This window comes from Vulpes lagopus, chromosome 12 (genome assembly GCF_018345385.1).
Source record: "Vulpes lagopus strain Blue_001 chromosome 12, ASM1834538v1, whole genome shotgun sequence".
Classification (NCBI taxonomy): Eukaryota; Metazoa; Chordata; class Mammalia; order Carnivora; family Canidae; genus Vulpes; species Vulpes lagopus.
This window is the reverse complement of record NC_054835.1, coordinates 18,217,762-18,231,046: the sequence shown is the minus strand read 5'-3', so window position 1 is coordinate 18,231,046 and position 13,285 is coordinate 18,217,762. Positions and strand designations below refer to the sequence as shown.

The window sequence follows — 13,285 nt, the reverse complement described above, 5'->3', positions numbered from 1 at the left end:
GCAGGCTCATGGCATTGAGCAAGGATGGAAACCTCTTGCTCCACTCTCTTTTTTCTTTCTTTCCCAAAGCCTCAGGGCTGCCTGCCCCTGCCCCTCCCACCTCTGCTGCCTTTGCAGGTTCAAGTGCACCATAATTTCAGCACTCTTGAATAAAATGCAGCTCAGAGGCGCTCCACCCCTACCAGTGCCCTGCACTCAGAATCCCTGCCCACTCCGCTCCCGAGGACACCACTCTGCTTCCAGATCCTAGAGAGCTTCTGCCAGGATAAACAGGAGTTTGGTAACTCTTCTGCTCACAACTCTGCTTAAAGAATCTGAGCGGGGACCTTGTTTACTGGCCCCTTCGAAGTTCTTCTATCCTCAAACCAAAAGAAGAGGAAACAGGGTTCTGCAAGAAAGAATCACATTCTTAGCTTTTCCAACTGTGTCTGAAGAAAGGGTTTGGCTATTGAGTACTTCCTGTGTGTGAGACTGTCCCAGGCACTCTGGATATGTGTCTTACTCTTCAGGACAACTCTATGAAATGTCAGCGGGAAGTTGGTTCAAAGAGAGGAAACATCTCACTCAAGGTCACACAGTCAGTAAGTAAACTTGAACTTGGACTCTTAAACCTCAAGGCCTTTTGCTGACTCCACCCTGCTGCTAGATTAGGTGACCTGAAGAGAAAAAATGAACAAATCTGAATGCTCCTCGCTGACCTGGGTGAGAGCCCAGGGGGTTTGTAAAGATAGGTCTCTCTCTCTCTCTCTCTTTCTCTCTCTGTCTCCCTGGGGAGAAGGAAGAGCCTGATAGAATACATGTTCAATTATGCAGAATGGTTCAGGAATGGGGCAGTCTGGTTAATAGTTATCATATTTCTCATGAATGAATTACCATTTTTAAAGGAATCAGAATAGCACAAAACACATTTAATACCAACTAGACTGAACATAAATGAGTCTTACTTTGATGGGCCAAAGGCACTTAAGGACTCTAGGGTATCTCAGGGACAAAATTATAAAGCTCAATGATGACTGTGCAACATAGAAAAAAATTGGGGTTATTTTAGCTTTTGGGTTGTTTGAATTCTAAATTAGTGGGAGCCTGGTTTTATTTTCAATTTTTGGACAGAGTTTCTGGGCACCCAAGTGCAAAGTTCTGCTGTTGGGCAAGAGGACTTTGTGGAAAAACAGTAGGGTTATTTTGGGGGCAGACAGGGGGGCAAGGTGGATGCCAGGGCTGCGATCCAGATGTAAACAGGGCACCGCAGGGTAGGGCTGGTCTGAGATCTTTTCCATTCTCATGCTTCTCCTGAGTGGGGCAGCAGCCCCCACTCCCATATTCCTGTGCCTGCCAAGCAGATACCTGGATAGATGATAGCCAGGTTCTAGCACTGCCCCAGATGTGGGACAAATAACAGAGGTGGCTGGAGAGGGGGCCAACTCCATGCTCCTCTCTGGAGCTCCAGGGAGCTACAAAATACCTTGCTCCTCACTGGGTATGCTTCAGCCAGGCTCCTTGGTGGATTCACAGTGCCACAGCTGAAGAGCCAACAGCAGGCAGCTAGCCTCCTCCCCAGGGCAAGAGTCAGGGCTGGCAATTTGAACATTTTAACCAAATTGTTCAAAAAGCTTTCCTCCCCACAAGCCAGCCGTTTCCTGCACATTGCTGTCACAAACAATTTGGTGTATAAGCTAATTCATGCTGGGTGAGCCCAGGGTGGCAGCCCCCTCCCCTTGCCTTTGCTATGGATGAGTTCGCCTTCTGAATTCTCACCGGTCCTGCATTGCCAGATGGGAAGCTAAGCCACCACTCCGCCCCTGCCCCACACTTGGCAGTTTCTCTACCCACAGCCAGTTTGTGCAGAGCCCGGCCAGGTCCTCCCTTCCCTGGCCCTCCTCTTGCCGGCTCTGTATTGGCCGGCTAGCTTCTTCTGGCTCAGTGCCCACTCTCCCTGCAGTGAATCCAGTCCTCCTTGGTGGTGGTGTGTAGGGTTTTGGGACTACTCCGGTTTTCTTGGTGGACAAGAGGAACTGTGCAGGTGGCTGGGGGAAGAAGCAGGCATCACATGTTTTTGACGTTGGGCTGAAAGCACTGGGTCTGAAATACACCAGTTGCTGGGTAGCTTGGGAGGGCCTGGCAAGGCCGGAGGCTCCCTCTTCAGGCAGGGGTGCAGTGCTCAGAAGGGCCTGGCCTATCAACTCACTTCCTGCACTGGGGGAGCAGGGCACTTGGCAGGGCTGCTGAGGGGAAGGCTGATGTGGTAGACACAATATTGTGACTCCTGTCTTTTCTCACTGTGGGGTTGAAAACAGCTCCCTAGTGCAACTGAGATGTTTCCGCTCTTCCCAGAGCACCCTGCAACCATCTGCCACACAGGGGAAGCAACAGAGGTGTGCTGAGCCCAAAGACTTGGTTTCAGAGCAGCTCAGGGTTTGAGGAATCCAAGATGGCCATGAGCCTGGTCTAGGTTTAAATTCTACCCTCTCCCCACCATCCCCTCACCCATTTCCAAGGAGTGCAGATGACATTCACTTCTACTTGTCCGTTTCTTAGATCATAACTGGTCCCTTTCGGTAGAACTCCACCAACTCACTGTTACTTGCTCAGAGGCTCCAGGGCACTAGAGGCCCAAAGGCATGCAACAGGTGTGTGTTAATTCATGCACCTGGGAAGCAGTGCCCATGCCCCAGGTGGGGGGCTGCACTCTGGGGTCATACCTCCTGGGAAGCAGCAAGCTTGCTCTGGGAGGTACCATGCCAAAAACAGCTTCACATAACCAGGGTGATCCAAGTGTCACCACCCACCAGGGAAACTGGCAACAATGGGATTCCAGTGAGTCAGTCTTTGCCTTTCTTCTGAGGTGGGGGTGTGGGCATAAAGGGCCTAACTGCTAGATCTCCCTTCCCACAGAGAAAAGGCTGGGGGAGGCAGGAGAGCCAGGAGGGGGCTGTCACTCAAGCAGCTGCTAATTTCTATTCATTATAACTTTTTAAGATGAGCTGAGACTAGGTGACGCCCATGTGTGGGCTTCAGGTGGGAGGGATGGGGAGGGAGTCAGGCATCTCCGGGTTTGATGGAGGGTGTGGTACTGTGGGGGCTGCAGCCCTGTTAGCCTTGCACTCTGAGGCTTGAGCTCTGTGCCAGGGAGGAAGGTGGTTTTGCAGGGCAGGGAAGAGCTGAGCCAAAGGCCTCATAATAGATGATAGCCACTAACGCACCGACTCACACCCAGGAGGTCTGCTAGAGCCCTCTCCCAAGACCAGCCTGTTGGGGCCATGGATAAAAAGCTCCCATATTGGTGCTGCCAGGCACACACAGCAAACATCTCACCCATGTGCTCTGCCTTGGGCCATACAGAAGAGCAGTCAAGGGTAAGTTGAATAGACTCCATTCTGATCCCAGCAACATCACTTCCCAACTATGTGACCTTGGCAAGTGACTTCGCCTCCCTGAGCCTCAGCTTTCTCTCCTAGAAGATGGAGCTAGTCAGACGTTTGTTATGGAGTTAGTATGAGGATTAGGTGAACAAAGTGTGGCAAATATCTAGGAGGGCCCCTGGCCTGTTATTAGGGACTTAATAAGTGTGACCGATCATCCTAAGCACCATCAGGTGACTGGGCTCGGAGCTCAGATGGACTACCTGGCCCCACTCTCCACGGTAGCCAGAAAGCTCTCTGAGGCCAGGCTGGCTCATCTGGATGGGTTGGACGGAGAGGCCCAAGAGGTGAGAGGTGAGGTGGGAGCACATCAGTTAGTTCACACCAAGCGGGACACTCCATGCCGCACTCCATGCCGGGTGCCACCTACTGCACTAGTCGCTCTCGGGTCGGTACAGGTACCGCATCATCAGGCTGTCCACCTCCTTCTTGCGCTTCTTCTCCTCCTTCCGAGATTGCCGGCGTGCCTGCCCGGCCTCCTCCTCTTCCACAGCTGGGCCCTTCTTCACGCTTGAGCGGCTGTGGCCTGACATGGTAGAGCCACTGGATGTTGATGAGGACTCTGACTCTGTCTCTGTTCTCTTTCTTCTCGATTTGGACTTCTTCTTGCTCTTTCGAGAGCGCCCCTTCTTCCGCCGCTTGTGCTCCGAGGAATCCTCGGAGCTGGAGCTGGAGCTGGAGCTGCTCCTCCTCCTGCTGCGGCCCTTGCGGCCGCCCTGGGCCCGGGACACGTCAGCGGCAGAGGCCGAGCGGCGGATACTGGTGGCCTGCGCTGGGAGGTCCAGCTGGACGCTGCGGACGCTTTGGATGCTCTTGCGGTCGTCCTCCTCAGAGTCGGGCTCCAGGCTGCTCCTCTGGAACGGGGCGGGTTTGTAGCTCAAGACTTCGTTGATGGCGGCCTCCAGGTCTGGGTCCAGGTAGGAGCGACGGCTAGCAGGGCGGATGCCAGAGCCTAGAGGCTCATCGGTGACAGAGGCTGAGATGCGGGGCCGCGGAGGCACCGACAGACTGCGGGCCAGTGACGGGTGGCTGTACTGGGAGTGGGCCTCGCTCAAGGCCACGCTGGCCGTGTCATCCCACGCATCCAGGCAACTCTGGCCCAGGGACAGGTGGGAATCAGGGCTGTCCCGGCCTAGGCCTGAGGCCCGGCTCAAGGAAGGGCTGAGGGTCCTGGACACGGACAGGGTATCGAGCCGGGAGGTGCTGCGCCGGGAACTGGGGGAGCCCGAGAGCGAGAAGCTCATGGAGGAGCGGGCCCCGTCCTCACCAGAGCCCCGGGAGCCACGCCGGGTGGCCGAAGAGGCCCGGCTGGTGGGGGCAGAGACCGTGGAGGCCCGGTCAAAGTCTGAGCCCCACCTCTTCTCCAGCCCCCGGCCAGTGCGGCGGCTGGGGGCCTCGGAGAAGGTGGAGCCGCGTTCATCCAGCTCATCCCTGGGCCCCGGGCAGGTCTTCCGGGGGGGCCTCTCGGGGGAGGCCGCCCGCTCGCTCAGGGTGGTGAAGAGCGAGTCCTCGTCCCCGGTGCCCCCGATGGAGTCCTTCAGGGTGAGCCGTTTCCGGTAGCTCAGGGAGCTCAGTGCTGAGGCTGGCCTCTCCTCCACCCCCTTGCCCTCTTTCCCAGAGGTGTTGAGGGCCGTCCTAGGGGAGGGAGGTGAGGCCAGGAAGAGAGAACCAGTAGTGGGTTAGAGGCAGCACAGACAGAATGAGAGAGGGAGAGAGAAAGAGAAAGAGAGGAGCCAGCATTAAACCCAGAGAATAAAGACACAGGGGGAGGGAGGAGACAGGAGGCAAAGGGAGCACCCGGCAGCACCCTGGCAAAGTGGCAGTGAGAGCATTGGAGGAAATGAAGCAAAATAATTTGCGTCAGTGAAAATAGCTTCATGGAGAATGTCATGTAAATTAGACCATTGTTCTATTTCATCACTTTTCCCCCTCTAAAACGTTTAGTTCAATTTATTTCATTGTCAACTACCTGGAGCCTTGTGCCATGCCATGGTGAACGGCAGTGGGGCGGGGAAGGCGGCATTATCTGCGGTAACAAAACGTTGTTTGGCTGAATAAATTAAGCCAATTAGAGGGGGTGGCTGGGTGCTTATGGTGTGGGGGCTGGACTTGGGAAGGGGCCTCAGGGGAGCTGGAGGAGGAGGGGGATTACTTTGTTCATCCAGCCTGCCAGCAGCCTCTGGGAGGGGGTGGGGAAGCAGGGATGGGGTGGGGGGAATCAGGATGGCTCTGAGTTGGGGAGAAGCTGGGAGGCTGGGGAGCCAGCAGGAGGCACTGGAGCAGAGGACAGAGGATCTCCCTCCCTGCTGCCATGCTGGCTGGGGAAGTGCAGGATGGGGAATGTGGAGCTGGATTTCAGGGGTAGGGTCTGCATGATGGGAAGACTGACTTGGCTGGACAAGAGGGGAATGAGTTCCTCCAGTGGATGGGTGCAAGCAGAAAGCATGGGGTTGCGGGGAGGGTGAGGGGACATGGTGAAAAGATCAGAGGAAGGAGAGAATGGGCAGAGAAAGAGGAATGTAGCTGTGTCAAGGGAGTCAGGGGGAACCAGTGCTTTTTCTGGTGCTATTCCCCTTAAGATTTCAGAGGTCCAGAACCGGCCCAAGCCAGCCCTGTCCAGGGTTGTGGGATCCAGAGTCTCCTTATGCCCCATTCCAGCCTTGATTCCAGTGCTCAAACTTGCAAGTGGTTCAACCAACATTTGTTGATGCATAAGCAGGGATGAATTCAAACCTACAGTAAACCAAAGCCCCAAGCCTGGTAGGAAAACATTTCCTGGGAAGAACAAGGGTGCCACAGACCCTAAGAAGACGCTGAGCCTCCTGTGCTCATTCCACATGTCAGGCAACAGATGCTGGGAGCATGAAGCCTGGTCTTTTTGGGATCAAGGCCCTACTCCATTATTCCTGGTGCATGAGGTGGCTTTTCTTCCCAGCTCAAGGCCACATGCTCACCTGGAACTCTTCAAGCTGCCATCATCGGAAGCTGCCTTGGAAGGCCCCTTGTTTTTTGACAACCATGACTTGACTCCGTCGACGCGGTCCTCCAGCTCTGAGTCCACATCTGAGTCCCCCTCGCTGTGGGATGAGGAGCAGAAAGGTAGGCAAGGCAGGGGAGGAAGAGATCACCCACTGCCCAGCAGGGAACGCAGAAGTGATGGCAGGTTTGTCTTGGGTGGGTGTGGGGGTAGGATGCGGGGTGGCATGCACATCAGTGAGTCAGGGAGAACAAGAGAGGTTAGATGGGGCACACAGTTCACAAGGACCCGGCCCCACTCAGCAGGCCACACTGTACAATAGCCACCCCCAGGACCCTGAGGAACATGGAGGTGCCTCCTATTCTATTTCCTGGGACAGGCTGGCTGTTCGGTCAAACAGAACCAATGAGGACGACAGGGAAACCATCCATTGATGAGTTATGGCTAAATGGCCGTCGGTTAAAAAGAGGAGTCCTAGGCCCTACAGTTACACCCTGAGGTTGACTCCATCTCGTCTGCCCACTCCCAGAAATGGGGCCACAGCAGTGGCCATTTCCCACACCTTTGCTGCGAGAGCTAGACTGCCAGCCACAGGTTGGAAAAGGGCATCGTTATGCCTTCAGGTCAGCTTGGACTGGAGGCTCATCAGCCAATGATGGCGCTAACCTGAGCATGACAGACCAGATCCCAGATCCACCCTGATACTTCCCTGGCCCCTAAGAAACAGAGGAGGATGAGGATGGCGCATCAGCACTTCCTGAGGTAGTGGCAACAACTCTGGGATTCAAACTGGGCCCTGGAGATCCACTTGAGCCCGGAAAGTCCCAGACAACAGGATGGCTCCATCTCTCCAAGTCTCCTCTTCCCTCCCTCAGGCAGCTGCCAGCTCTTGCTCCCAGTTGCACATCTGGTCTGGCCAAGCCAGCCTGAGCCCTCTCTACTTGCAGAAAAGCCCAAAGAAGTCAGATTCTGAGGCTGGAGTCATGGTGACTCCTTTACAAAGCAGTGAGGGCTTAGAGAGGGCTTCTGAATGAGAATGCTTTTAGAATTCTGCAAAATGTCTGCTCCCACATTCCTCTGCTATGGACATGCTAGGATTTCTCCTTGATACAAATCTCCTTTCATCTGTGTCAACAGGAGCAGCCCCATTCCTGAATTATGTTCTTGAATAAATAGCTGCACAGGCATGTGCGTGTGTGTGCATGCATGCATGTGTGTGTGTGTGTACACACATGCGCACACACACACAGAGGAAACCACCAGACACTGTACTGAGGACTGTAGGGAGCATGACCTGTTGGGAAGGGAACAAAGCCCATATTTTATGGGTTTCCTTCAAATACAGAATTAGAACAAAGACAAGGCTAGCTGATGCCCGGGGTAAACAGGATTTTAGCAGACAGTCCAAAACCACTAATGCAAGCCCTGTGCCTGTCCAAGCCTGGCAGATTTACTATGGTACACAGGCCCCATGGAACGCCAATACCACCTGATTTATACACTTGTGCAAAAAACCTCCTTCTCTAGCTTCAGAGCCTGTAATTTATCACCACCGTTCATAACCATATTGATTGCCTTTAGAAAGGAGGTGCTGTATGCATCACAAAATCTATGTCTACATGTTAAAAGTGTTTCTGTATAAATCTCCCTTAATACTGCACTGTTTACTGCTTTCATTAAGGTTATGGCAATAACAACTGTATCTCTAAGTAAATCGAAACATTATTTTTCTGCCCACCTTAGCACACTTACGCGCTCGCTCGCTCAATAACTTGGACCTGAAACCCAGCTGCTGAGGATGGAGCCACGGCCACCTCTGGCATCAGCAGGACTGTGGTGAGGACCACATGCCCCAGCACACCTGTGTGAGTGCACGCGCATGTGTGTGTGCACACATGCATGTGCGCACATGCCCTTGCCTTGCAGTGGTCTAGAATATGATCTTAAATGTGCATTTTATCAGCCCTCGGAGCTCTCTACAGCCCAAGGATGGCAGGGCTAGAACGCACAGGGGACACATAGTAGCGTACCCAGAATACGAATTTTCCTCCTTACATTCAGGGCAGCGAATGGGTTGAGAAGCTGGCCTCCCTGCCCTCGCCTTCCTTTTAGTTTCAAGCCTATAGATGATGTTTAGGTTCTTTTCCTTAAATAATCAGGCCCGTAAACAAACTCCAGGGGCAGGCAGGCTCAGGGGGCAGTTGAAATTTTAAATGGTCGGAATTAAACCTCGAGTCAAATACAATTTATGTCCAGGCTCATGTGCTATTAGTTAACTGGGAGCCGAATCGCGGGGGAACAAACAAACGGAGACAGAATGGCGGGGGATATTAATTGTGTGTGACAACCGGGCTCCAGCGGCCCTCTATCACTGTTACACACTATTACATTTATCATTAGCTCTCACGGAGTCCTCTGCGCTGCCGCCAGCCCATCCTGGCCAGGGGAGGAGGCCTGCCAGGCGAGAGAGAGCAGGAGGAGGAAATCCAATGCCACACTAAAAAAACAACCTCCAAACAAACAGTCCTGGCGAACCTGACGGAGGATCACTCTGATCTGCCCGAAGGCCTGTGCATCTGCACCGCCGTCCAGCTCCCGCCCAGAAAGAAGTAACCGAAGAGCGGGTGGGTTTCCTGGGCTCGCTGCCACCTGACAAGACAGCACCAGCACGAACGCCTGGGCCCCCGCCTCTGCCCAAAGTGCCCACAGGGGGTAAACACATCTGGCTGTGTTCCCTTCCCGGGCCACTGCCGGGCAGCCTGTGACTAGCTGGCTGGATGCCTTCTCCAAACAAGGAACTGCTAGGTGGCAGTTCCTCACCTCGCACCTTTGTCTGCCATGAGAAGGTGGGGGTCCTTTCAAAATGAAACGTACCTGCTTCTTTCCGGCAGCTCAGGCTCCAAAGGAGCCCTACAGTATGGACAACTCCAACCCAATCAGACTTTTCCCCCTAGAGAAAGAGGCCGGCAGAGGCAGCTCCTCTGGCTTTGTGAGGGAGGACAGGGCTGGAGCTCAGGAGGGCAGACTGTGGTGCTCCAGACTGAGGCTGAGCTCTTTTTTCTGCTGGAGGGCCGCTCTTCCCCCTGGTCCTGCCCACCCAGGGCGTGAAGGGCCAGCAGCCTGAGCCTCCCTGGGGGAGCATGCCTCGCTGCCCGCCCTCTACCTCTGAGGCAGGGCCCAGCCCCTCGCCTGGCCTCCCCTCAGGACAGAGTCAGCAGTGTTAGCATGAGACCAGCTGGGAGGAGGTGTGAGAGGCTGTGTCCATGTGCAGCATGCGGCAAGGGCCCTGGGGGTGGGGGGGAGCCAGAGTTAGGGGTGGTTAGACACCATGGGGAGAGGCAGAGAGCGCATGCGCTCCAGTCCTCACGGTTTATTCTTTCTTTTCTGATACTTTGTCACCATGTCCTGCAAACTGGAAACAGAAAGAAAATGGTAGGCAAGGGGGCCAGAAAGAAGGGGGGCAAACCAAAGAGGATGACCTCTCAGCTCAGGACCCCTTTTTCTTCAGCAAGAGATGGCTCTGACTGGCTGAGGCCAGCAGCAGTGGGGCCAAGTGACAGTGCTGTCCTCAGAGGGAGGTCTGGGTTGCCCTGGGGCACCTTTTTCCTGCCCCAAAGGCGCAGGCACCCTGTGTGGGCCAGGACCCAGCCTGCAGGATGGGGCACCCGCGCTCACACAGGAAGGGGGCAGGTCTACGGGACCTTGGGAGCTTCTCCAGGGCCCGACCCTCAGCCCCCTAGAGCCGATGGTCGACCTGCCTTGGGACTTCTTCCTCAGCCTGAGACTACAAATCTCTCTCTCCCTTTCCTGAACCATTCCCTGAGTGGGTTTTATGAGAGAAAATCTCTGGCACGGTAACAAGGCACCACAGGCCTTAAATCTCTGCCTTCCCCAGAGTGGGGCAGGTGCCATCGGAAATGCAGCTAAACAGGAGAAATAACTCACTGTGAACAGGCAGAGCTGGAGAGGCAGGTTCCTGGGAGGCCCAGGGGAGGGAGGACAGGGAGGAAGAGGGCAGGCCCTAAGTTTTGTGTGTGACAGGACAGGGTCCAGTCTGTGCTGGGGTCTGGTGGTGAGGGAAAGGTGGGCTGCTGGCTCAGTGGCAGGGGGACAGAGGTCACAGCTGTTCTACCTCGTGGCCTGCTCCGGAGGTGGTCAGAAGGCCTCGGTGTGGCCACTGTGGCCACAGAGGCTGCCTCACCTGGTGATGAGGTCCTCATTCTCATCGCTCTCCATTTCATCCTCGATGGCAGCCTGCAGGTCCCCAATGCGCTTGAATGCCAGTTTTAGATCGGCCTGTAGGCTCTGGTTAGCAGCCTCCAGGCTTTCCAGATCCATCTCCTAGGAGGCAGAGTGGGCAGTCCAGTTCACAGGAGGGCTAGTCTCTCACCCAGATGCTCTAGAAAAATCCCGGTTCACGTCTCTCCCAGCCAGGCAGGAGCTCCATGGAGGCTACTGCAAGCCTGGGCTCATCCTTGGGTACCACCCTTGGCCCTCTGGCCTGCCTTTGGGACTTCCTGGACTGCCTCCTTGACATGTTCCTCTTCCTTCCAATGATCTAAACTGTGGTTTCTCGGTGGCCCACCCCCCACCAGCCCAGGGGGTAGGTGTGTGCATAGCAGCGACTCAGCCAGCTGCCTGCTTGGGGCCCTGGGGGTCAGGGTGCATTACCAGTTCATGCTTCTTGCGGCTTGCCTCAGCCTCCTTCCTGGCAAGCTCGCCCATCTCCTCCTTGGTGTCCCGAAGCTGCCGCTGTAGCCTCTTGTTCTGCTCCTTCTCCCGGTTCTCAGCTGCAGTGCGCTGATCCCGCTCCTCCGTCAGCTTCTCCATGTTTTCCTTGAGCCGGCTGGCCAGGCTCTGTGCAAGGAGGCAGGGAGGTGGGGGAAGAGAGGCCCATCAGCTAGGCCCAGACAGGGGTGTGGCTCTGACTCTGAGCTCTAGAGTCAGGAGGCGTGGGGTCCAACTTTGGCACCACCACTCACTGGTAGGTGGGCAAGAACTAGAGCCCTCTGAAGAGGCGTCCTTTGCCTTTCTATAAAATGGAAGAGTAACACCTACTCCCTCAGGGTCTATTAAAGATTGAATAAGGTCATGTACATGAAGGCAATTTGATGATGAAAGGTGCTATTGTCATCATCATCATTACCACCACCACTACCAAGGTTGGAGGAGTGCTCTGGCTACAGCTTGGGCCTACCCATACTGACACCACATGTGGCGCCTCCATGGTCAGCAGGGCTTCCCTCAGAGACCCTGAACCCAGCAGCCCCAAAAGCTAGATCCTGTGCTCAGAGGTAAGTGGTTCATTGAGCATTTCTGGATCAGGAGGCTAAACAGTCATCAGATTATAAGCACAAAGCCATCCCTCTAAGCCTGATGAATTTCTCTTCTGGAAACTTGAACAAATTTTCTCCTAGCAGGCCAGAGGATGCTGGGCAAGAAATGACCTGGAGGTTTGGGACAGAGTGTGACGGAAAGACCTGCTTCTGGTTTGACCTCCAACTGGCCACAGGGTCTCCACTTCTTGGCCTCCCAACCTCTGTGTCTCTAAAATAACAGCACGAGGCTATCCGATCTCTAAGGGCCATTTGTGTTGAACATTCTGTGCATCTAAATGACAATACTGCCTTTCTGAGCAGAAGGGATACAGAGACAGGGCTGAGGAAAGGGATTGAGGCCCAGAAGAAAAAGAGACCTGTGCACTGATCTGCCCTGGGGCCACCAGCCCAATGGCTTCTTCTGCCCCTTGACAGCTCTGTGACTTAGCCAACCTCCTTAACCCTGCCCACGTGCAACAATGGGATCAAAATATTACCAACCGTTATGGGGTTGTGGTGGGCAGAACAGGAACATTACTAAGTCTCCCCTAACTCTCCCCGGCTTTCTTGAGGACTGGCACCTTGTCCTGGGGGGGTTTAGCCATATTCTCTTCCTAGGCCACAGGGACTAATGCCCTCTCGATGCCCACTGCCAGCCCCACGGTTACCTGTTCCCATCCCTACTCGGGTCCCTGCTTTGCGGCTTCAGGGGCTGCTGGGGAGGCAGTGGGGATGCTCCCCAGTTCGTGCACCTGTGAACACAGTTCTCACGGAAAATGGCCAGTGCTTAGACACGTGTAAAAGCTCGAGTGGGAGGAGGAGAACTTAAAAATAGGACGAGAGGGGTGTTCACCCTGAGATAGTTCTGTCTGCTTCTTTCTTCCTACCTGCTCCACGGGAGAGGGCAGGGCTGCGCACACTGGCTTTGGGAAGCCAAAGGGAATGGGCTGCATGCACTTGGAGTATGGAGGTTATGGGTGGAAGGGAGAATGAGAGAGAGCAGAAGGGGGGGAGGAGGAGAAGAAGGAGCGACGGGAGAGCAGGGATGGCATGGGGAGAAAGAGAGAGGCTGGGAGCAGCTGAGGAGGAGAAATGCAAAGGGACAGGAAAGAAGGGAGCAGACATGGAGACCGCAAAGAGAGAGGAGGCAAAGCAGCGACAGGAGGGGTGGGAAGAACTGAGGAAAAAAAGGCAATAAAGGGAAGGGAGAGAGCGAGTGAGCAGTGAGATGAGAGAACAGACTTCAGCCCTCACAGAAGTGGCGCCATCCGCTGCATATTTATGACCCTGCCAGAGAGCGAGTGAGGGGACCAGCGGGGGGAGCCCATGGTGGAGGAAAATATGAAGACAAAAAGCTAAGCTGCTCTGGTCCCTTGGCAGAAAGCAAGCACGGAAACAGAATGTAAAGCAGGCAGGCTCCACGGTGCCCAGAGAGCAGGAGGGGCGGGCGGGGGCGGGGGAGGCACCCGCCCCCGTCAGCTGGCCTGGCAGCTTGGCAGGGGCCTCTGAGGAGTGGCCAGGGCCTGCCCGGTGCTGCTGAGCATGCGCAGCTCCTGCTGCCAGAGCAGCTC

General features: G+C 55.1%; 1 protein-coding gene across 26 annotated transcripts in view; it reads right to left on the bottom strand.

Annotated features, from left to right (window-relative positions):
- Positions 1-13,285, bottom strand: part of MYO18A (myosin XVIIIA) — a 96,765-nt gene that overhangs the window by 1,428 nt on the left and 82,052 nt on the right. For 17 of the 26 annotated variants that reach the window (XM_041725050.1, XM_041725049.1, XM_041725055.1 and 14 more), the window contains 5 exons: positions 11,068-11,253; positions 10,598-10,737; positions 9,764-9,808; positions 6,374-6,496; positions 3,790-5,054 (listed from right to left, as the gene is read on the bottom strand). In XM_041725050.1, coding sequence (XP_041580984.1) covers positions 3,794-5,054; positions 6,374-6,496; positions 9,764-9,808; positions 10,598-10,737; positions 11,068-11,253 — 1,755 coding nt within the window. In that variant the 3' untranslated portion in view covers positions 3,790-3,793. The remainder of the gene's footprint in view (positions 1-3,789; positions 5,055-6,373; positions 6,497-9,763; positions 9,809-10,597; positions 10,738-11,067; positions 11,254-13,285) is intronic. The other 9 variants (XM_041725067.1, XM_041725068.1, XM_041725071.1 and 6 more) reach the window with 4 other exon arrangements.